Raw genomic sequence first — 23,058 nt, 5'->3', positions numbered from 1 at the left:
TAATCTAACAGGTATTGTAGACCTCCATGAAAGGGGCTAAAATGAACATCTCCTAAAAGTATCTGTCTGACAGTTTCCCAAATAATTACATCTTTTTTTTGTTCACATATAATGAGTTACAGTAATAACAGAGACAAATGAAAAGCTGAGACATTTACGTGTAACAGCATGAGCTGGTGTGCACTGAATTGGAGAAATGTGACATGGTTAAATCAGAAATACTTTTAAATCTATACCAATGAAGATTACATTATGAAATGAAGAGAATATTCCATTTGCAGTCTGAGAATTCCAAGGTGGATATTTTAACAACTGTAGATCCCAGCAATTCTAGTCAAACATCTATTTTTTTTTAAATTGCCTTTTTAAACTGATACTTACTTTATTCATTTATTCAGCAAATATATGCTAATTATGTGTGAGTCTTTAGTACATTTATTTTACATTGTAAGACATCTTGGATATCTAACCTTACCTTTGAAGTTATTTTGTTATTTTTTTCATGATTTCTTGCAAGGTGGGCCATATATGTTGGTGGGAACCAAAACCCTTTTCTTTTACTTCTCTCACAGGCCATACTTAGTGACTAGAATTCTACCAAGTTACTAATGTATGTTAATTTATTGAAAATCCTTATTAAAATGCAAATGTTATCCTGTGGAGGATTAACAGTTTAAACCACTATAAGCCATTAACATATTATCAAGATTTAGTTTATCAGTTTAATTAGATGGCAATTTAGCTTGGCCCTGAGGAGCTACGTAAATTTGATGCTTGGAAGAGAAGAATTACCATGGGACAGATGAAAGAGCAAGTCCAGCAGCTAGACCCATTACGCAGGACACTACACATACTTGGCCTTCTAGAAGTAGGACATACTTAGAGAATGACAAATCATGCTTCACCTGCATACCCCCTTCACTGACAGCCTTCCCTGAACCAGTAGTTTGGTTTTAGAAAATAAATAATAGGACTATATAGGATGATTTTCTGCACTATTTTATACTGATCGCTTTCTTTAACATGTCTCCTTATTTTTGAACAAAAGGGAGGTAAGCTATAACCTTAATACAGTTTGTTGATCAATCACTGAATGATCATTTGAGGGTTGATCTTTTCTTTTTACATAACTTCACAGAAACAGTTTTCTAGATGATGCATAAAGGAGGTGGGAATACCTAAGATCAAGCTCTCTCATTGCTGTTTTCTCTATGTAAGATCACAACTAATCTATTTGGGCTCATTAGGCTGATTATTTAAAATCTTTCTACCCAGTGATTTAATTAAACACATGGAACGCTGAGTCCTGTCAGCATGTTAGTACTGCCCTGGCATATATGTGTATCCAAAACTGTAAACAGGAAAGACTAAACCGATGCATATCCCATCTGTGTCATATTCTTGTTTTTTGTATACTTTATTATTTGATTTTTTTTTCTGTCTGTGGATTAATGCAGTATCTTTTGCTAAATTTGATCTTTTGATTTCCCTTTTTAAGATTGTAATTTATATAAATGACCAAGGAGAAATAAATAAAAATAGCTTAAGTGTGTTTCTTACTGTAATGATCTCTAGGAGGAAACTTAATTGTCTTTCTCTGAATATTTTTGAGAATGGGAATGGGAGCTACCTAAGTTCTTTTTCAGTTGCTTGTCATTTATGACCCATCAGAACTCATAAAAAGCCTGTAATCATATTTGGGATTTACATGGTATTGTGTTATTATTTTAAAATAACCTATACTATTGAAGAATGCCCTTTTGAGGAAAGATAATCAAATACACATTAACAGATTTTCATGTCATGGGGCACTTTAAGCATTAATAGATAATCTTGTTTTCTTTTAAAGATTTAGCCCATCTTTGTCTTTATTAATTTTAATGGAGTGAAAAAAATGGCTACATTACTGTATTATAGTTTTTTTGGTCCAGATGCCAGTTTTTTTTTTTTTTTGAGCTAGACTTTGAATGTGTTGACCTATCTTCTGTATATCATATTTATATTAGATATATAGGTATTTTAAGGACTATATCCTAATAATATAGGATAAAGTACATTTTTCTTTTTGAGTTTCTTTGACCTCATAACTTATAAATAGGCCAGTAACCACAACACATTTGAAACTTATATTGAGGAGACAGAAATCCTTTAAATCATGAAGGAAAATACTTTGTTTTAAAAACTTAGATATAATGCACCATTTGTTTCAAAATGGGATTGCCTCTATCTTGGGCAGTTAGGTGGCCCTTCAAGAAATGAAATGTAAGTTAAAAAAAAAAAAAAAGAATGTGATGACTAAACTTTGAGAGAAACCAAAGTTTATTTAAGACTTTATGAATGATACCTATGCCTATGCACATAGTTCAAAATCTTGAAACTGTTTCCACTTCAAGTTTTACGAATCACAGTTTTATCCTATCATAATTCTTTTACGCATCAATTGAGCTTTCCATTTGTTAATAAAAATAGGTACTTTGAGACTTTCTTCCACTTCTTGATTTTCATTTGCCAAAAATGAGGATAGTATACTCATTTGTGTATATATCGTTAGAACTGAATATGAACAGAGAGAAATAAAATGAATTAGTATGGCTACAATTCTTCCTTGCTAATGATGCATGAATTTCTATAATGATATAAGGTGGTAAAGAACATTAACAAAAGCAAGTTGATTTTCAAAAGGTTAGACAGGATTTGTACACATCAGAATTCAGAAGGATATAATTATTCAAGGCAAAGTTAATGCAATTCAGATGAAAAGGAAAAATCTGAATACGAGTGTATGGATTATGTATAAAGAGGAGAAAATGAGCATGATACTTACAATTATACTGATTTTTTAAATAACTGAATTTTTATTAAACCAAATGGAAAATCATTCATTGGATATAGTTTATTTATTATAGAACTGCATGACTTTGTCAAAAGCAATGATGAATTTTAAAGAGTAGATAGTAAACTAGATCTCTAAATTTCTGACTGTTGATTAAAATTTTTAGTTGTTTCTTATATTTTAAACTTATCATACATTTCTTTGTGTTAAAATGTATTGTATCTATTACAAGTTTATACTAAATGAGAATAGTCAAGATACATAAGACTGAATTTTCTAGAAAATGAGCTGATAGTTTCCCAATGGTGTCAAAGAATTATTCTGAAATTATTCTGAGGACTATCCCTCAGCTTTCTCTATTCAGGTGATAAGCACCACTTAACTTCTTCTGTCTATGATGATGAGATGATAAGAGAAACTAAGTCCTCCAATATATCAGTCTTCATTAAATATTTTCAATACATGGTCACTAACCTTTTTCAATTTAATTCACAAAATACATCTGAATCAGTGTTCATAGGTAACTGTAACTGGAAGGCATTATAGACATTCTAATTTACTTTTTTTTTACAAAAGAAAAAAATTACTAGTTTATCAGTAGTTTAGAATAACAAAGATTGCAACGTTTTCTTCGTATCTTTTCTAAAGTGATAGACTGTGTCTATTTCTTTGATTATTCTCATGAGCTATAACAGTTTTAATATTTCTCAGTATTCTGAAGATTTTCTTCATGCCCTGTATGAGCATGGAATAAATCAGTTTTGGTATAGTTAGTCCATTTATTTTCATAAATTGGTACCAGTTACTCTAAGGCTGTATATGATAGTCTTGAAAATGATTGCTATATACATGTTAATAGGGCATGGCCTGTATGCAATACAATGGCTAATGCGTCTTTGAAGTGCATTGCAATTAGGTCAGTGATGGCTTCATCATTCAAGAAAAGAAAAAGCAAAAAGAGTTTATAGAACCAGATACGAAATTACAATTTTTTGAAAAATTCTGAATTTCAATAGATGCCACTACCATTCCCCTATAAGAGATTTCCGTTGAAATATGGTTAGAAATGGTTTTCTCTTGATGTGATGATGAATACTTATTATGTAGAAAAGAAGACATGAATCAATATGTAATAAAATAATTTATGCCAGACATTTAGTCAAGTAGTGAAAAGCTTAACAAATGAGAAGCCAGTGTGCTGTTTACTTCCTTAGAGTTCTAGGTGAGGACTATAGCTAGTGCTAATCTTTTTTCTTTTTTTTTTTTTTTTTCTTTTTGAGATTTACTTATATGAGAGGCAGGGTAGAAGGAAAGAATCTTTCAAGCAGACTCCACAATGAACATAGAGTCCTACTCGAGGCTGGATCCCACAACCCATGAGACCATGACCTGAGCAGAAATCAAGAGTTGGGTGCTTTACTGACTGAGCCACCCAGGTCCCCTACAGCCAGGGCAAATCTTATTTGTTGAGATTTAAAACTCCAGTCTTCAGAGCTGTGTGGTTAACATTAATTATTATTTACATAAATTAATTTTTTAAAGAAAAAATTTTGAGTATAGTTAACGCACAATGTTACATTAGTGTCAGTCATACCTTTTTATGTAAAATTCTGGTATGTACAACAACATGTCATTAACCACAAACACCAAAGAATTAGAAACTTGGGTTTTCAATTTTGTTTCAGAAAGTTAAGTCCAAGGCAATAAGTCAAATGTGAGTTTATTTTTTATGTATTTTTTCTCTATTGTATTTAACTGTTCATTTAAATCTTTTGCTATGTATAATCCATAACTATTATATTTGGAAGTCATCAGTATGAATTTAAGATAGATGTGAGCACCTCAAGTGTAGATAATGAAGATCAGGGAATGTACATGTCAAAAAAGAAGCAGAAAGATGATGTAAAGAATTTGGAATTATTTTCCTTTTAAGAGAAAATGATGAGGACAGACACTAAAAGATTTTGGAACCCACATTGATTTTTTAAATGAAACTCAGATGTTTTTTAAAATATTTTGAAGGTATGTCTCATTCTAACAATAAACTCCTTGGTTAGACAAAAATACACACATACATACTTGTTGTGTATATGCATGGCTGAAAAAGATAAACCACTACTTCTACCCAACTTTGTCCCTAATAACAAAACCCACTAATCTGTAAAAATTTAGAGGCAGGCGAGAATTCTATTAAAAAAAAATTTAGAGGTATAAAATGTATATAATTAAAAGAAAGAAAAATTCACCATTATGGAAACACAGTATGGGAACATTCTTGTTTCAGATAACATAGAACTGTCTTTATCCCAGGAATTGAAGAAACTGATGCAAAGAAAAACAACTTACTAACTTAGAAATTTTTAAAAAACAATAGTCACTAGTATAGTAGAATATATGGAAGTCTCAGTGAATTTGCTTGATTTGTGTTAGCTCTACTAGTTGGTATGAAATTAATATGTCCATGAAAATTGTGCATTCAAATGTCTGCTGATTTATTTTTCTTTAAAATTGGTGGGAAGTTTTGTTTGAAATGAAGAGATTGAGAATTTGAATTTAAAAATATGTGGTTAAATATGAAGATTGTCCTTTTAAAACTCTAGCCCAAAATTTTAGTATTATTTGAAATGTAAAATTAGAAGTGCATGTAGATTCTCATGCTTTCATCATGAAGGAATATGTACCATATATTCAGTCAAGATATATACACAACATCAAACTTTGTAAAAAGTGTAATTATGTCATTTAAGCTAATTTGTGTAATTATGTGAATTTGCAGTGTCATAAGTAAATGAGACATCTAGATTACAATTATTTTTATATTATGTAAGAACTGAGTACAGGAATCCTGGACCTGAGAAATTAATAGGAAAGTATAAATAGAGCAGTTTATAATTTTACTTATCTTTACATGAATTTACTCTGAGATCCTAAACTTAATTTAATTACATTGTTGCAAAAATGAGGATGGTCTTGTCGTAAAACCTGTGCAGTAATAGATGCCTGTGTTAGCATGCTGATCATCAGAACTACTCTAGAGACTCTGCCACTGAAACCCTTTTTGACCTCATCAACAGGCAGATGGCAGTTGATCAATTCAAAACAAAGTTACTGGAAAACTAATTTCAATTACAAGCATTTTGTTGCTTATAGTAGAGACAGAAGAGAGCAGAGGTCATCTGTCTTTCTGAATTTGTGTGCCAAATAGTATTTATTTCATGCTTTTATAAGGAGTAAGGAAAGAGGCACTATTGGCCAAATGCAAAAGGATTCTAAGCTCCAAATGTCTGTCAATCATAGTACTTGAATGGCAGGTAGGAAAAGTGTGGACATAAGAGAGGCTAGTGCTTCCTTAGACCTTAGGGCCTTCTGGAGTTCTTATTAAAATGTGAATTCCATCCTCAGTCTTTCTTATCTAGTACATTAGCAGCTTAACTTAACAGGAAACTAGCATTAAAGAGGAGAGCTGATGTCTGGAATTTGAAGGGTGCTGAATGTAAAAGTATATACCAGCCAAAATTGCTTTGTCCCTCTTGTACCTCAATCTAATTTAGGGGAAAAAAGTATAGGAGAGGTTTCTTTGGGAGGAAAAGCACTTATGTAGAGCTCCTACCATTTTATCCCATACATAATTTTCCAGGAATCTTAGAATTACATTTTAAAAACCAGTTGTAAAAATTATCCTTTTCTTAGAGTAAAACTATCCCTCTCATGACCCCATGGCTCTTGGCCTTTCATTCTTATACTCACGGTGCTAATGTGTACATATCTCTTATTTTTTAAATGCTTCTAATACTTTTTGTGAGAAGAGGGTGTATGAACAATAACCTTTTTACTAGACTTATCATCATGCACTTTTTATTCACTTTCAGCCTTCTGTCCGCTATAAACTGGAATTTATTAAACTCAGTAGAGATCTTTTCATTATTAGGAAGCTAAAAGAATTCTTCTTTTGTATGTCTATACCAGCACACTGTCCATGAAGAGTCAGTGATGGTGATGACTGAAGATATGCCTTTGGAAATCTCTTATGTGCCTTCTACTTACCTGACTGAGATCACTCATGTCTCACAAGCCCTATCAGAAGTGGAACAACTTCTTAATGCTCCCGAACTTTGTGCTAAAGATTTTGAAGATCTCTTTAAACAAGAGGAGTCTCTGAAGGTAAAAGCAAAGAATTTTTATTAGATTTTTACGAGATGTTCACCTAGGTCATTTGCAGTATCAGAACAATTAACTTAAATGTACACACTTAAGCTATTTTTACTTCGATATGGAATTCCTAAAACCGTTTACAGGATGGTTAGTTCTAGAAATCTGGGATAGAAAGAGAAACATAAACCAGAAGGGGTGTTTTATAATATTTAATGTTGGGAGACTTTCTAAAATGAGGCAACAGACAAAAGTAATAGTTTTACATAGATTCAGGGCAGAAAGGACTTACCAAAACCATGCTTTGATGGAGTAACTATATATTCGCAATTAATACATTCCTTTCTTCTCCCATAAAAGAGAGTAGATAAGATTTTAAATGGTATCTATTGCATACAGTTTTAGTTTTATGTTTTCTACTTATAATATGCATATTCAACTTTGAATTAGTGCCAGTATCAGTACTAGAATACATGGAATCTGAGTGAGTAGAAAGCAATGAAATATTTCTTTAAACTCCCAGGCAAAGGCTACCACCCAAATCCAGGGTTTTTCAAACTACCAACTGCGTTTCTGAATCCCACACTAAGACAAAATATTATGAGGCAATAGTTTTTGAATTATAGAGGAAAGTGTCTGAAGATAGATGAATATAGCATCAAGAAAATGTACATAATAATGTGTGTCTCAAGATAATTTTTGTGATCATACATTTTATACTCAGAATGAAATAGTATAGCCAGAGCTCAGTATTTTTCAATGCAAATAGTGTGAGATTATAGACAGAAGATAAGTTTGCTCTCAGCAGCACGTATTAGCCAAAATATTTTATACTCTAAATGATTTCTTGGGAGCTCATTCCATATCACACATTTGTCTGCATACGTATCCAGATAGATAAAGCTGTTTGTTTTGGAAATCAGAGCTTCAATATCTTGAGTGACTTGCATTTACTATCTTACATTAAATGAAATAAGCTTTAAAATTGCATGCAAAAATAAAATAAAAAAGGCATGGATCCCTGGAACTACTCCATCCACTTCAGTATGATACTTTTTCTTATTCTTTTTGAAATAAAAGTCAGATCGCTGGTGGATGCAGTGAAGAAAAGAAACCTGATCAATTGATAAAGGAGACATGCCAACATTCTTGTCATTATTCACATTAACTAATTTCACATGACAGCACAGTTTATAAGTTCATCATTGTCATTCAACATGTAAATCACTGCTAATGAGCTAATATTCATTTCATTCCATGTTCCCAGACATATGGGTCAGGAGAGCAGTGACCTTAAACTTATTAAGTTGCCAATTGAATATCTTTGTCCTCATACCTCTTAACCTGGCACCCTCAGAACGATGGGCCTCTTGCTACACTCAGCTAATCATTTGTTCTTCCAGATATGTTTAAGAGTATTATAGCTGATGCCAATTGTGATTGTATTGATTACTGTAGTTTATAAAAAGGTATCATTGCAGGTTTAATTTCACTGGATTATTGAATCCTCATTAGATGCAGTTTTGGGCATAATTCCAGCTCCCTACCAACAAATCTCCGACAGCACACAAATGGGCTTCCTACCTTTGTGAGCCTTTTGAAAGGGGATAGTTTGATCTCAGTCTTTTCAATGAATATGTATTTCCTCTTAAAGGCATTCATCATTGTCATTATCCAGTAGTAAAAATAGAAAAGTAGTGCATAAATTGTACAGCTGCTGGTTGGGAAGGTTTGAAATTAAATTGTGGTTGATTTTATTCCTGACAGATTTGCATGAATCAAATTACAGAACTGTAGTAGGTATTGCTGTGGTTTAACATACATATTTCTTTAAAGTACACTATAACACAAGTGATGTGTAATAAGTTAAAATAATTACTTTCTGAACATAATAAAACTAATACAGCACATACAATTTCCATAAATTTATTGAATCAGAAAGCTACCTAATCATTTTGACAAGAATAAAGCAGAAAACACCTATTTACATATGGAAATCTGCATTAAATAGCTAATACATTAGCTAAGGCAAAGCTAGCAGTAATTGAGGGACATACACGTAAGTAATATTTATTCTTATATTAAATCCAATATTCACATTGTATTTGATTGTGTTTGTTTATATGTAAAAAGTTATAATATTCATTGCACAAAGGATAGTATACTAGTTTTGGAAGAATTTAAATTTTTGAAAGTTTCAATCATTATTTTTAAGAAAAAATGTCAATTGTCTTAGAACTTGTTCAAATATAATTACTACGTTAAATCATCAAATCTTGCTTTAAACTGTCCCAAATGAAAGCTTGAGCATAAAAGAGAGTGAATGGTGATTTCCAGGTACTAGGGGCAGGGGTAAATGTGGAGTTGATATTAAGTGGATATAAAATGCAAAAAGAATCAGTTCTAGAGATCTCCTGGACAACGCTGCACCTATAGGTAGCAGTAATGTAGTGTACACATAAAAATTTGTTGAGAGGGTGGATATCATATTAAATATTCTTATGACAATAAAAATAATAATGAGGTACAAACATAGAACTTTTTAAGTTTCTAAACCTTTGCCCCTGAGAGATATAAATATTTGACCTCTTGTCAGGAAAGCAGCAATAATTTATTTTTAGAGGCCCAGTGGAAAGGATTTATACTAATGCCTCCATGTACCTGACTTTACAGAAAGCTTTGGTTGTATTGGTGTCTGCATTATTCTTGGGGCCTCACCTTACCCCCTTCTCATTCAGGGCTCCCTGTACTTTAACTGGCGTTGCCAATTGCAAGTACCTGGGATTCTGCCTAGGGGTGGGTGTCTCAACTCATAAGTGTCAGAGAGTTAAGGCTCTGTATCACGACATCTCCCAATAAATCTCAACCAATGACAGCTGGCTTTCTGTGGATAAAGGGCACTGCTCATCCACATCTTCAGCTGCAGAAGCTCTGAGACATGCTCTGCACTTTGACCTGAAATTCCCCAGCAGACTGAGACCCCACTGTGCACAATACTTTCCAAATATTAATGTGGTTAACTGGATTCCTCCCCTACCCTCTCCACTGCCTCATTGGTGCTTCTTAGGATCACTCCCAACTAAATCCAGTGCATATACATTCTAGTCTTAGAATAAGCTTCTCAAGCATCCAACCTATGAAAATTTTGAAAGAAATAATGGCATATGCACAATTTAGTCAGCACTCACTAACAGAAATCTTGAACTTCAACTTGATGGGCAATTCCCCAATGACTGTGCTACTTTTCTAATAAGGAGTTCCTTAGTTGCTCAGTTAGACCTTGGCCTTAAGAAAGGTGAAGTTTTAGGACAAAAGTAAGAGCATGGCTTAGAATAAGGATGACAACCATGTTTTATCTTTCACCATAATGAAAAATCAATGTTCTTCTGGTGGTCACGCACTCTTAATAACTTACATTTATGAACTAATTCATTCCTCACCACAACTCTGTGAAATATTTAAAATTATTTTCCACATTTTAAGATGAAGAAACTGAAAAAAAAATATGAAGTAACTTGACACAGTTGGAACACGTAATATTGATGGAGCTAGGATTTGAAGCCAAGCAAAGTAGCTCCAGGATCTGAGCTATAAACCATTATACTAAACCTCCTCACACAAAAATTTTTCTAGAGCACTATATTGAGCATAGCAAAGGTGACTTTGAACAAAACACAGTAGAATACTGAGGTCTGTCATGCCCAGTTTATAGGGAAAATGTTATGGGTTCTAATTCTCAATGAATCCATGAAAGTTTAAGAAGAGTCCATAAAAGGAAGGAATGAAAGACAGAATTAGGATAGAAGGAAGGTAGAAAGAGGAAAAGAAAAGGAAGGAAAGAGAGAAGTCAGACATGAATCATTTTGATTCTCTCATCTAAACCGATGATTCTAGTTGAAAATAAACAGATGTTATGGATGAGGTAGATAATTTTTTTTTTGTATTTTTAGAAGGCAAGAGGGTGACAAGAAGTGTGGGTACATGAGCAAATCTCACAGATGCTGACAGGATACTTGGGCCCAATGCAGAGTTTAGATAGGATCTAGAAGCAGAAGCAGCTGTTCAACCTTAACAGCACTGGAAAGAGCTTGCTGTGAGCTTAAAAAGCCAAAGACTATAAATCAAAGTCACTCAGTCTTCTTTGACTGGGACAGCTTTTTTAAGGGCCCTCAAGACCTAAAAGGAAATTGTTAGGACAGACTGCTAAGAGGGGTGCCTGAGTGGCTCATTCAGTTAAGTATCTGCCTTCAACTCAGGTCATGATCTCAGGGTCCTGCGATCAGGCTCCCTCCTCAGCAGGGAGCCTGCTTCTCCCTCTGCTCTTACCTCTGCTAGTGCTCTCTCTTTCTCTCTCAATTAAATAAAAAAATAAAATCCTTTAAAAAAAAAAAGGAGAGGCTGTGAATTTAACAAGTGAAGTTTTATTTCTTCAAACATAATTATTAAGCTCCTACTGTGTACCTGGCATCACTCTAAGTCCTTAAAAAACAGTGAGCAAAATCAATGGACTCCGCCCTCATACAGTTTTAATTATAGCAGTGGGAGACAGCATATAAGCAAATAAACAAATAATCAGTATATTTAAATATGATAGTTATAATTAAAAAGATTTTAAAAAGAAAACAGAGGTATAAGGGGTACTGGGATTATGGACATTGGGGAGGGTATGTGATTTGGTGAGTGCTGTGAAGTGTGTAAACCCGGTGATTCACAGACCTGGGGATAAAAATATATGTATATAAAAAATATATGTTTATAAAAAATAAAAAATTAAAAAAAAAAACTACCAAAGGGGCAGGGGTAGGTGGAATGGCAAGTAGTGGGATTGCAATTTTAAATAAGGTGAACATTAGAACAAAGATTTGAAGAAGTTAAGGGAGTCAGCCTAGCACTCAGCCTTACTGTCTGGACGTAGTAAGTAGTCAGTGCAGAGGCCTACATGTTGGGAGTGTGCCTACCTTGATCAGAGAACAGCAGGAAGGCCAGTGTGCCTGGAGGAGAATAAGCCAGAGGAAGGTGACAGGACGTCAGATCAAAGGGGCTCTGGGGGTCCAGATTGCGGAGGGCCTGATGGGCCATTGTAAAGGCTCCCTTTGACTCTGAGTGATATAGGAGCCATTGTAGACTTTTGAGGAGATGAATGACATGATCTGATTTATATTTTAAAAGGATTACATTGCTAAAGGGGCATCTGGGGGGCTCAGACAGATGAACATCCGGCACTTGGCTTTGGCTCAAGTCATGGTCTGAGGGTTGTGGGATTGAGCCCCACATCAAGTTCCATGCTAAGTGGGGAGTTGGCTTGAGATTTTCTCCCTCTCCCTTTGCCCCTCCCTACTCACTGCTCTCTAAAATAAATAAATAAATCTTCTGAAAAAAGGATTACACTAAGTAATAGTGTAGAACTATAGGGGATCAAGAGTAAAAACATGGGGGGCAGTTGGAGAAGAGAGGCTGATGGCCTGGGCAAGGGTGGGGAAAGGAGAGATTTTCAGAATCTGGTAATGTTTTCCATGTGGAGATAGCAGAGTCTTTTCTGTATCTACACCAAAACTTGAGCATGGATGTATGGCCTATTCTTAGCAGATTTGGGGCTCAGGAGAGTTTAGGTGGTCCTGTGAATTTGGCAAAGGACTCCTTGAGGCATGTAACATTTCCTCTCATTGATATTTACACTTTGCCCCTGGTGCATTCAAGCAGGGGCAAAAGGACTGGAAATGAGATCTTATCAGCCTGGTCGAGATCTTTCTCCTTTAGAATCTATTTTATCACATTTAAGCATAAATTGAATAATGCTAGTCATTTGAATGAGGACAAAACTAATGTCATGAGCAAACTGTTTTTCTAGTCTGCTATTAGGGTATCCAAATAATAGAAGGAGATACCTCATGTACAAATCTGAACAAAATATTTTAAGGAAAATAAAAGAATGTTTCTGTGCATGTGTACTACAAGAGCATATTAGAGAAAGGGCTAGATTTTCCCCCAATTTAATAATGTTCGAACAAGAGAAGTTCACAATTATTATAGATTAATTAATTATGGAGCATACAAAATGTCAAAGTAAAATTTGATTATTGATGCTTTCTGACTTCTACTTAAATTTAATGTGTCACCACATTGTAAAAACTGATCTTTTGGACTTTGTATAACATTTTGAATAACGTAATCATTTAGTGATTTCTCTGAGAAAATCACATTTTTCAGCTAACACATTTATTCATTTATAATTCCTTTCTTCCACAGCTTTTATGATTGTGGATTTATTTGTTCAATTTTCTCTTTATATTTGTGAATTACTTTACAAATATTAATCTATTCACTGTGATTTAAATCCTAATTCAATAATTTCTATAGTACTTAATTTTTCATTCCTCTAATGATGAAGAGATTATAGATATTTACTACACTGTAGCTATGCCAGTTCATATTTATGTGTGTTTTCATATAGCTTTCTTTTATATTTTATACATATGTCTCTTTAATGGGAAATTATTCATTTTCTCCCTGAGAGTATTTCATCAGGCCCAGCAGTTGTCCTACTTTGACTTCTTGCAGCACAGTACTCCCATCTTTGCTAAAATGTACTTTAAGAACCCAATCCACTGCATTTCTCTCAGTGAGACTATTTTGATAATCCCCATCCTATAAATTCTAGAAGTCAGAAGCTTTCACATTAAGATGTTTAGTTAATGTGGATGATCGAAATTTTGAACTTGCAGTTAAGGTGTGGGAATGTTTTCCTTCTATTCATGACTCACTCATTCAGGCTGTTCTTTGACAAGTTAAGATTGTCATTTTTGATCTGTGATATATAATTACTGATTTTTTATTTATGCAAGGACCATGCATCATCCTATGGAGAATGTTTTGGCCAAAATATATAGTTGTATTTACAAAGTGTTTTTCACATGTGGACCATAAACTGTGCAGAAAAAATCAAAAGGGCAACTTACCATAAAGCCACTAAAAATAACTTTAAAATTTTTCTTTAGAAAAAGCTCAGAAAAATCTAATTAATAAGTACTTCAATGCCTTTTGATTGAACACTTTTCCCAATTTGATATGTCATTAATGTAGTGCCTGGTAGCTGGATGGAACATAAAGAGGATAAGAATTAGATTTATATAGGGTGTTGCCTTCATCTGTCAGATAAAGACAAATTCCAGAGAGTGAAAATGAACTGGAGTTTGAGTCTTTGGTTCGCCAATTTCTCTTTTTCCAATTTTAAGATAGATCTACTCCCCAATGGCTGCTGTCACAACAGCTACTAATGGGTTTCTCTAATCTTTTTTTTTCTTAGAAATGAAAGTTGTGTGCTCTTCTGTTAACCAAGTTACAAAGGGTCTCAAGGCACTTTTATTCACTAAAACTGCTTAAAGCTATTATTTCCCCCTTCGCAAAATGTGGAAACAATAGTGCAGGGTTTTATAGATCTAAAAACACATACACATGTGTTTAAGTGTATGTACACCCATTTAGCTGGAGTGCTACATTGATTTTGAGAGTGATACAGAGTCAGCAACAGCAAAAGATACAGTTTTCACCACTCGGAATGGTTTGCAAATGAGCCAGCTGCTCCTTCTGACCTCTTCCCCATGGTGACCACCAAAGATCACATGCACCAACCACTAGGCATAAAAAACAGTATTTTGTTGTGGTGGTTCACCACTGTATCTACAACTCCTAAAACAGTACCAAGCACTTAATAGGCACTCAGTGCACATCTGTTGAAGGGACGAACAGTAGTCTTGTAAATCCAGATATGGACTCCATGATCAAAGAGGACAGAGCAATGTTAATCAGTACCAGGTCTAAAAGAGAAACAAAATTAGCCTCTTGCACATTATATTCTTACACACTGAGTTAAATCATCCAGACATAGGCAAAGTCTAACAATCTATGCATGTATACTAGCATGGAGAATTTGCTCTACCTAGGTTTGTACATACTGAATTTTAAGCCAATCATTTATGAAAATGTGTGGCAGGAAATCCACAAGTAATTGAAGTATCAGTAACATTTTACATTCACTGAGCTTCCATTATATGGTTATGACAGGCAGTAGGATACAGAGGTTGGTAAAGCACTGGATACAAACATAAAAGACAAAAATTCACATACCAAATCTGACTCTTTCTGGTTGTGTCCTTGAGCAAATCACATAGGTCTCAGTTTTTTTAACTTTGAAATTAGATTCATGATAATACCTGTCCCAGCCTTTTCAGCAGTATGATTGCGAAGATAATGAAAGCATGTGGAATCATATGGAAAAATTCTTGTAAAAAGTGTGTAATTATTTAAGTTTCACAATTTTAAACCCATTTACATCATCAAACATCTCAAATCCTAAAAATCATTATAAATTAAATTTTCATATAAATCTTAAATGATCTTTTAAAAAGTAGTATACCTTATACAATTGCATATCTATATGTTGAAAACTAAATAAAATGTTGACAACAACATAAAATATACATAAAGTTATTTCCAGATTTGGCAAATAGCCTAAAGGTTAAAAAAATCTGACGTCAAAGAGAATGCACATAGGAAAAATAAAGAGAAACAAACAAACAAAAAACCACACTTGTTTTTGACAAAAACTTCTTTTAGAGATTCTTACTTATTGTCAGTCATTTCCCTTTAGTATATTTCCATTGCTAAGTATTACTTATTTGGGGATAAAATTTTCATTCTTCTAATAATTTTAGGTGCTAAATAAATAACTCACTGTTTAGATTTCTCTTGAGGATGTGAGAACTCGAGATCATTCCCTAGTTTCTATGCACTATGGCTTTTACCAAGAATAGGATGCTGTTTTTTTAGGTTGCTTTGTTATTTTGTTTTGTTCTGAGTTTTGTTTTCCAGTGAAATATGTTGAATTCATTTTTTCCCTACTCTTTTTCAGTAATTTAAAATTCATTGTTCAGATTTCAGAACTCTGACTTACTAACTACTTAAAATCATTGAAATTGCAGTTCTAATTGAAGAATGATTTCTTCAGTAGTGTTTTTTTTTCCTTTTCTTGGGGTTCTGAGGGGTTTTTTTGTTGTTGTTATTTGCTTTTTTTTCCTTTTACCATTTAGAAAGGCTAGTCTGTATTCATTTTACTGCTTAAATTGGTAATCATGAGCATGTTAATACTATAATAGCATTCATTTGAGCCTTATGAATTGACATTACGTAGATCAAAATGTTCAAATATTGGCAATTGCATATAGTAGTTCAATCTAATTCAGTGACTTTTATCCAAGTATGCTTGTTTCTAAATCCTAATGTGTATTGTTAAACATTCAAAGAAAAAAAAAACAAATAATTTGTATTGTAAATCACATATAATTAATGGATACCAGTTATTACAAATTCCCAAGTTTAATTTTCCGAACCTTAGACAAAAGATTAAAGAATGGTTTCATCATTGGGGATCTCCATGGGACTTTCAAGAAGATAAAGAGATGAAGAAGAATGTTAGGATCCTCTTTCTATATCATGTTTTATTCTGTTGTTCTTAAATTTATGTGTTAAGGTTTAGCTCAGAACAACTATATGAAACAGTGGTTTTGATTTCCTGTCTCCCATCTAAAACACTGGAATAGAAAGCATATTCTCCTAACACCAACAGCATCAATTATTTATCAAATGGGCAAAATATTGCCAATAGGTTTCCTATTTTTCCAAAATAATGTATTGTCATTTGTATTAATTTATACAGATTTAATTATATCTTGTATAGCAGTTATCTGTGTACTTGATTGATTACTCAAACTGGACTTTCAGTGCTTTATCAAAATAATAAGATGCTCATGGTGGCCTGTGTGTACAGGATAAAAGGGTATATAGTGAATATAGGAAAGAAAAACATCCCGCCCACATTTTGTAATCCCATTCCTCAGTGGTAATCATTTCTTTTAGGTTTCCCTGGATTGCTGTATTGCCTTATAATTTTTCTCCACAAAACCTACTTGCCTCTCCTAAGCTCAGTTACATGAGCCATAAAAGCATGCCCTGGTTCTAAAAATACTGGAAACTTAGAATGCCATATGTCTCATTTTGAAGAAAAATAGCATTTTCTCCTTTACAACTCTCCTTTGCTATGTTCAGGAGCTGATTTTTCAATCAAGATATTCAATAAAGTGATTTAGACAATGTGCACGACCCAATACACAATGTACCTATAGAAAAATGACTTATGAAATCATTTCCAGTTTAGCTGGTGCTGATGGACTAGAATCATTGTCTTTGAGGAACTTGGGGCAGCGAAGTGCAGGTCTTACATTTTTCCTTTTGTTCTTATTGATGCTCCATTGCATCTGAGAAACTTGGGCAGACATAATTCTGAATGAAGAACTTAGGTATCTGAGGTATTGTGAGAAAAGCATGGAGAAACTTAGCCAGGAAATGCAGATGGACTGCTATTCCACTATTTACTCTAACAGCTAAATAACAAGTAAAAGTAAAATAGAATAAATAGGGAAATAACTGAATATCTCACAACATCTGTTGGGACCCAAATGCCTATCTGCAATGGTTCAAGAACAATGTAACAAATCTTAAGGTTCAGTGATTCCATTCAAATTGGATTTTTATAAGCAAGTTAAGATTCAGAGCTTTGACTGTACTCTTCGGTTCAATTCAACAGTTATTTATTAAGGCCCAAATAATGTGTTTAACACTCTAAAAGAGAAATATAAGATTTTATCCCTGCACTCTGGTAATTTGTAACATTAATTGGATACAGGTATCATAGTGATACAAACAAGTAGGAAAGACATAATATGGGCAAAATATAGTATAATGCATAAGTGTAACCAAATCCAGGAAGAGGAGAAAGCAGTGTAGAGAGCTAAAACAGAATAATTTTACAGTGGAGAAAACTTTTGAATATCTGTAGTTTGGATGTATTTGGAATTTTGATAGTACTAATAGCTACCACTTATTCATTATGTCCCAGGACATGTTTTAAATTCTTTGCTTGTGATAACTCAAATGATCATCACAAACAACCCTATATAGAAAGTACTGTTATGCCCATATTCAGAATTTTCCAAGCTGGAGATGGTGGTTTGGGTCACAGTGGTGGCGGGGTCAGATTTTAGATACATTCTGAAAGCAGAGCTCATAGGATTTGGTGGACACTTGCATGCAGGTTGGTCAAGATAGGATTCAAAGGTAACATTAAGAATTTTGGGGGCACCTGGGTGGCTCAGTGGGTTAAGCCGCTGCCTTCGGCTCAGGTCATGATCTCAGGGTCCTGGGGTCGAGTCCCGCATCGGGCTCTCTGCTCAGCAGGGAGCCTGATTCCCCTCTCTCTCTCTGTCTGCCTCTCCGTCTACTTGTGATTTCTCTCTATCAAATAAATAAAATCTTTAAAAAAAAAAAAGAATTTTGTTGTGGACACCTGAAAGAAATGGAGCTGCCATTTAACTAAATAATGTGAAAAATTGCAAGAAGATCAGGTTAGGCTACAAGATTTGATATAAGTTTAATTGTCGTATGTTAAGCTTAAGATGTTTATTAGACATCCTCATAAATATCAAAGAGACAGCTGGATATATGTAAGTCACAGTTTAGGAGAGGATCTTGATTAGAGATATACATATGGGAATGATTAAGAGTAATTTGTTAGCTCTTCTTCACACTTGCTCACAAAAGGTATCTTTTCCTCTGTTCTTTTCCCAGCCCTCTTTCTTTCTAATGACACTTCTGTGGACAACCTCAGCCACTCCCATGACCTAAATATCAGTTTGACACAAATGGATCTTACTGATGGAGGCGGGAAATGGCATAAGCCAGATGCCAACATAGTATCATAGACCCACTGCTGATAGCGCCCAACAGAGGGGGCATCCAGCAGATGAAGGGACTCAGTCATTTAATGACTGACTCTGCTTAAGGCCACAGAAAAGTGTTTTCAAATTAACAGAAATAGGATTACTTTGTCTTTCTGGCTCACCTTCACATCCCTAGTACATAGAATATGCCTGGCACATGGTAGGTTTTCGATAGTTACTTGTTGAATTAATGAATAGGACAGAGGTAGACAGAGAAGTAGAGAAAAAGCTGGGGCTTAGCAAAATGAGGTAAGACCAGGGAGGCCAGGGCTGGTTGATGAGGGCTATGGTTAACAGTACTGACTGCTGCAGGAGTGGGAGAAGTTGCAGTGAGGAATCTATTGGTGAACTAATAAATAGAAATTTCTTTCAGGAACTAATGTGAATTATAGGTATTTATAGGCATCTGCTCACATGAGTCACTTGGAGGAATGATGTCTGAAGAATCACTGGAAAGCAATTTTAGAGCAATGGATGGATGGACTGATGGAGAGAGAGAGAGAGATTTAAACTGAAGTTCATTATACTTGAAACCAGAATATCATCATATGGAAGTCACTTTTAGGGGAAAGTACCCTAAACAGTCAATTTCATACTTTTCATATTATCTTATATGTTTCTATCTCTGAAACTATATTGTTTTAACTTTAAGATACCATTTTTCCCCTTATGGAAACATTTTTACTAAGGCAGTACTGGCAAAATTTGAAGCAAAATTCTAAAAGTTTCTGAATATGTTAATACAAACTTTAAAATAGAAGAAATAATTTCAGATTAATATTTGTATATATATCTAAAATCAACATATTTTAAATTCTACCTTGGTTAAGAGTTTTAAACTCATGAAGGTGTTTTTGAAGTTACTCTTTGGTATAAATAGGACTAAAGATGCCTGTAAATTATAGGCATCCTTATTTTTTAATTCCATGCTGAAGTTTAAACAACTACTGGATTGAATTTTATATATTGTTAAGTGTGAGATGCCCACTGATTTTCATGAACACAGAGAAAACAAAACAGAAATGATACTATTTTAAGTACTAGAGATCATACTGACACTCTGTATCATATTTCTGAGACAAAGAATTTAGTGGAAGGTAAGAAACAACATTGAAATTTCAATAATTTTTTTAAGTTTATTTTCATCTTGTTTGCAATAAGTTCAATTTATCAAATACCACCATCCCCTCTTCCAGCCCTTTTCAATTTCCATAGTATCGACGTTGACATTTGTACAAATAGGTTTACCGTTTAGGTGGATAAAAGCATGCTCTGTAATGAAACATTCTGACAACAAGGGAGTAGTTGCTGCTTTACATTAAATAGAAGAAAAACTGAACAGCAGAAATCTGTCCCTTATGATAGAGAAGAGAACAGAGTGAAGAGTTACTTGAGGCCTTTATCTCAACCTGATTAATTGGGAAAAAAGGTCCTTTGTTTGGGTCCCTTGATACATGGTCTGGAGTATTCAGTTTCTCTTTTTAACCCATTGAAGGCACTTCTTACCCAGTAATTGAATAAACAAAGTACTTCTAGGTTCAAATTGTTTGTGTTATGAATCCCTTTTAAAGACCAATTTCTCTCTAAAGGGAGACTTGTGTTTTTAAATATCATTTGTCTCCAAGTTCGGACTTTTCATGTCTGTCTTATCAAGGGACTCTTATTTAAACCATTAGCTTTCCAACTAGAAATCTGACTTATAACAGTGTAGTTCATAATCTTTTTTTCAAACATATTTATTTATTTATTTGAGAGATAGAGAGACAGAGATAATGAGAGAAGGCATGAGTGGGAAGGAGAGGGAGAAACAGGCTTCCCATTGATCAGGGAGAGTGACGTGGTGCTGGATCCCAGGACCCCGGGATCATGACCTGAGCTGAAGGCAGAGACTTAACGAACTAAGCCAGCGACCCAGGCACCCCAGTTCCTAATTTTCTGTTTTTCCTTATTTGACATAACTGGACTTCATCTTCCAGTTGTGAAAGTTACTATTTTTTTCTCTATTAACAGTGTATAAATAACAGTCTTATTTAACTGACTTGATTCCATAAGGCTGAGTTACAAGAATGCTGTTTTAAAATATTAAGGACTTAAACTATATACAGCCGTGTACAAATGCCTTCCAGGAATTAAAGTTTCCTTTTGCAGGGATAGTGACTAACATGCATCTTACCCAACTGAGAGAGAGGGTGGGGCGGTCATGTCAAAAGTAAAAGAAAAATAACTAAAAAGTGGTTACTTTGTGATTTTGCTATCATGTTTTCAGGTACTATAAGGAATTATTCAGGGATAGAAATGAAAATTATATATTCTATACTGATCCTAGGAATTTTTTTTTATCACCATAGCAACTACAGGGACTATGATTTCATTTTTAGAGGGTCAGAAGCTATAAAGATCACTTATTTCTAGACAAACTAGAAGAGTAAAAAGCTATAAAAGATCTCATCTTTGGCTTTAAACTGTGGAAACTGCTACAGAATTTTCTTTGGTGCGTGTACCATTTTTCTGTGTGCAGTGCCTCAGGGACAAGAGCATGTGTAGGGACTTTAAAAAGGATTTCCTGGACTCCAGCCAATTTTGACAACATTCTCTGAAAATACACCAAGGAGCTATTATCTAGATATCCAGGGAGTGTGACATCCCCTGCCCCAGTTTTTGCTTTTTGCTTTTCTCATTTAAGATAGAAAATTTTCCTGCCTTCGCAACATGCTGCCCAGCATTGCTGAAACTGTTTATAACTCAATTCTGAGAAACTCTACCACTTTCTAGAGAACTGGGAGTTCTCCAGAGATTTGGATTAAAATCAGGAAGTTTTGCAAGCTCACATCCTTCAAGTGAGAATGGATGTACCTATTGTGTGTGTGTGTGCATATGTGTGTGCATGTGTGTGTGCACACTCATATAAACATGCCCCACATCAAAACCAGAAACAGATGACTTTTATTCTGATGGGGAAGATCCTCCTTCCCTTCTCTTGCCCTTTATCCACCTTGGACATCACAGCTATTTATTTTAAGTAGGCGGGCTCCCAATGTACAGGGAAATGTGCCTGGTTGCCTCAGCATAAATTTAAGTAATCAGGCTGTCTATCACCTGGATTTTGGTATCAAATGGAGGGATTGTCAGAGTTCTGGATTGTTGCCCTTGGGCTGGCAGCCACACTAAAATGGAGTCAATGACTTACATCAGTAGGACATGAGCGGTAGTGAAATCAAGCAGCCCAGGTCAATCGAATTCACAGAAACAGCAAAGAAGTCACGTTGGTACCTGTTCCTAGCACCCAACCTAATCAAGCTAGCAGGCTAGCCCTAACCATTCTACCCAACGCTGCAGGCTCAGAGCTCTCAGAAGATTGTAATGCAATTTTGCCAGGTGAATAAAAGAAAAGAAAGCATATGAAATGGCTGTTTGATTACAGTGACTTCTAGGGCATTGATAACATATACCAGATCCATTCTGTCTTTTTAAAATTTCTGTTGCATTATCGTTTTTGTTTTAATTAGTAGTAAAATTTTCCTCAGTAACAAGTGTTTTATGTCAAATAAAGTGAACTGCAGTGTAGTACTAAGCCATTTTCAATTTTGTAGTGAAAGAGGATGACAGTGAAAGACTGTTTGCTCTGTCCAGATTTTTCACACTTTGAAGATAGTGGAATTGCTCCAGATAAGATCACCCAAATGACTTCCTGAATTGCCAAGTTGCCTATTCACTCCTGTTCCCAGCTGCACTTGGCTTGTTGGCAGTTCCCTCTCCCCTTCCTGATGCTCTTCCTTCTCTTCGTTTTGAAATACTTTGCTTTTCTGGCTCTCCTCCTAGGTCTGATGACAATTACTCTTCAGGCATATTCATCTTCTTCCTCAGCTGTTTCTTTCCATGGAGGCTCATCCTTAGCCAACCATTCCTCTCACTGTTTTATTCTAACAAACTTCTCTGAGCAACTTGACCACCTCTTGTGCAATTAAATAACACCTAGGGGTGTTATTCCAGTGATTAGCTATTCTGTATGTAACACTGGTAGAACATAATTTTAACCCTTATTCCTCTAGATAAATAATCTTGTGGTTTATTTCTATGTTAGTGTGCCCTCCTTCCCCTCACATGGTAATACGTGACCTGTCAGATAAATATTATTACCACAGGCTTAAATTGAGTTGCTTAAAAAAATAATGAAGGCTCCCTATTGTAAGGTGTACACAAACTTGAAGACAACATCCTGGAATTTTAGAAACAATCCCCTTTCCT

The 23,058-nt window shown here is 34.5% G+C and overlaps 1 protein-coding gene across 7 annotated transcripts in view; it reads left to right on the top strand.

Annotated features, from left to right (window-relative positions):
- Positions 1-23,058, top strand: part of DMD (dystrophin) — a 2,248,143-nt gene that overhangs the window by 1,053,751 nt on the left and 1,171,334 nt on the right. For all 7 annotated transcript variants that reach the window (XM_059157899.1, XM_059157902.1, XM_059157904.1 and 4 more), the window contains exon 42: positions 6,800-6,994. In XM_059157899.1, coding sequence (XP_059013882.1) covers positions 6,800-6,994 — 195 coding nt within the window. The remainder of the gene's footprint in view (positions 1-6,799; positions 6,995-23,058) is intronic.

Source organism: Mustela lutreola, chromosome X (genome assembly GCF_030435805.1).
Source record: "Mustela lutreola isolate mMusLut2 chromosome X, mMusLut2.pri, whole genome shotgun sequence".
Taxonomy (NCBI): Eukaryota; Metazoa; Chordata; class Mammalia; order Carnivora; family Mustelidae; genus Mustela; species Mustela lutreola.
This window is presented reverse-complemented; position numbering and strand designations above follow the sequence as displayed.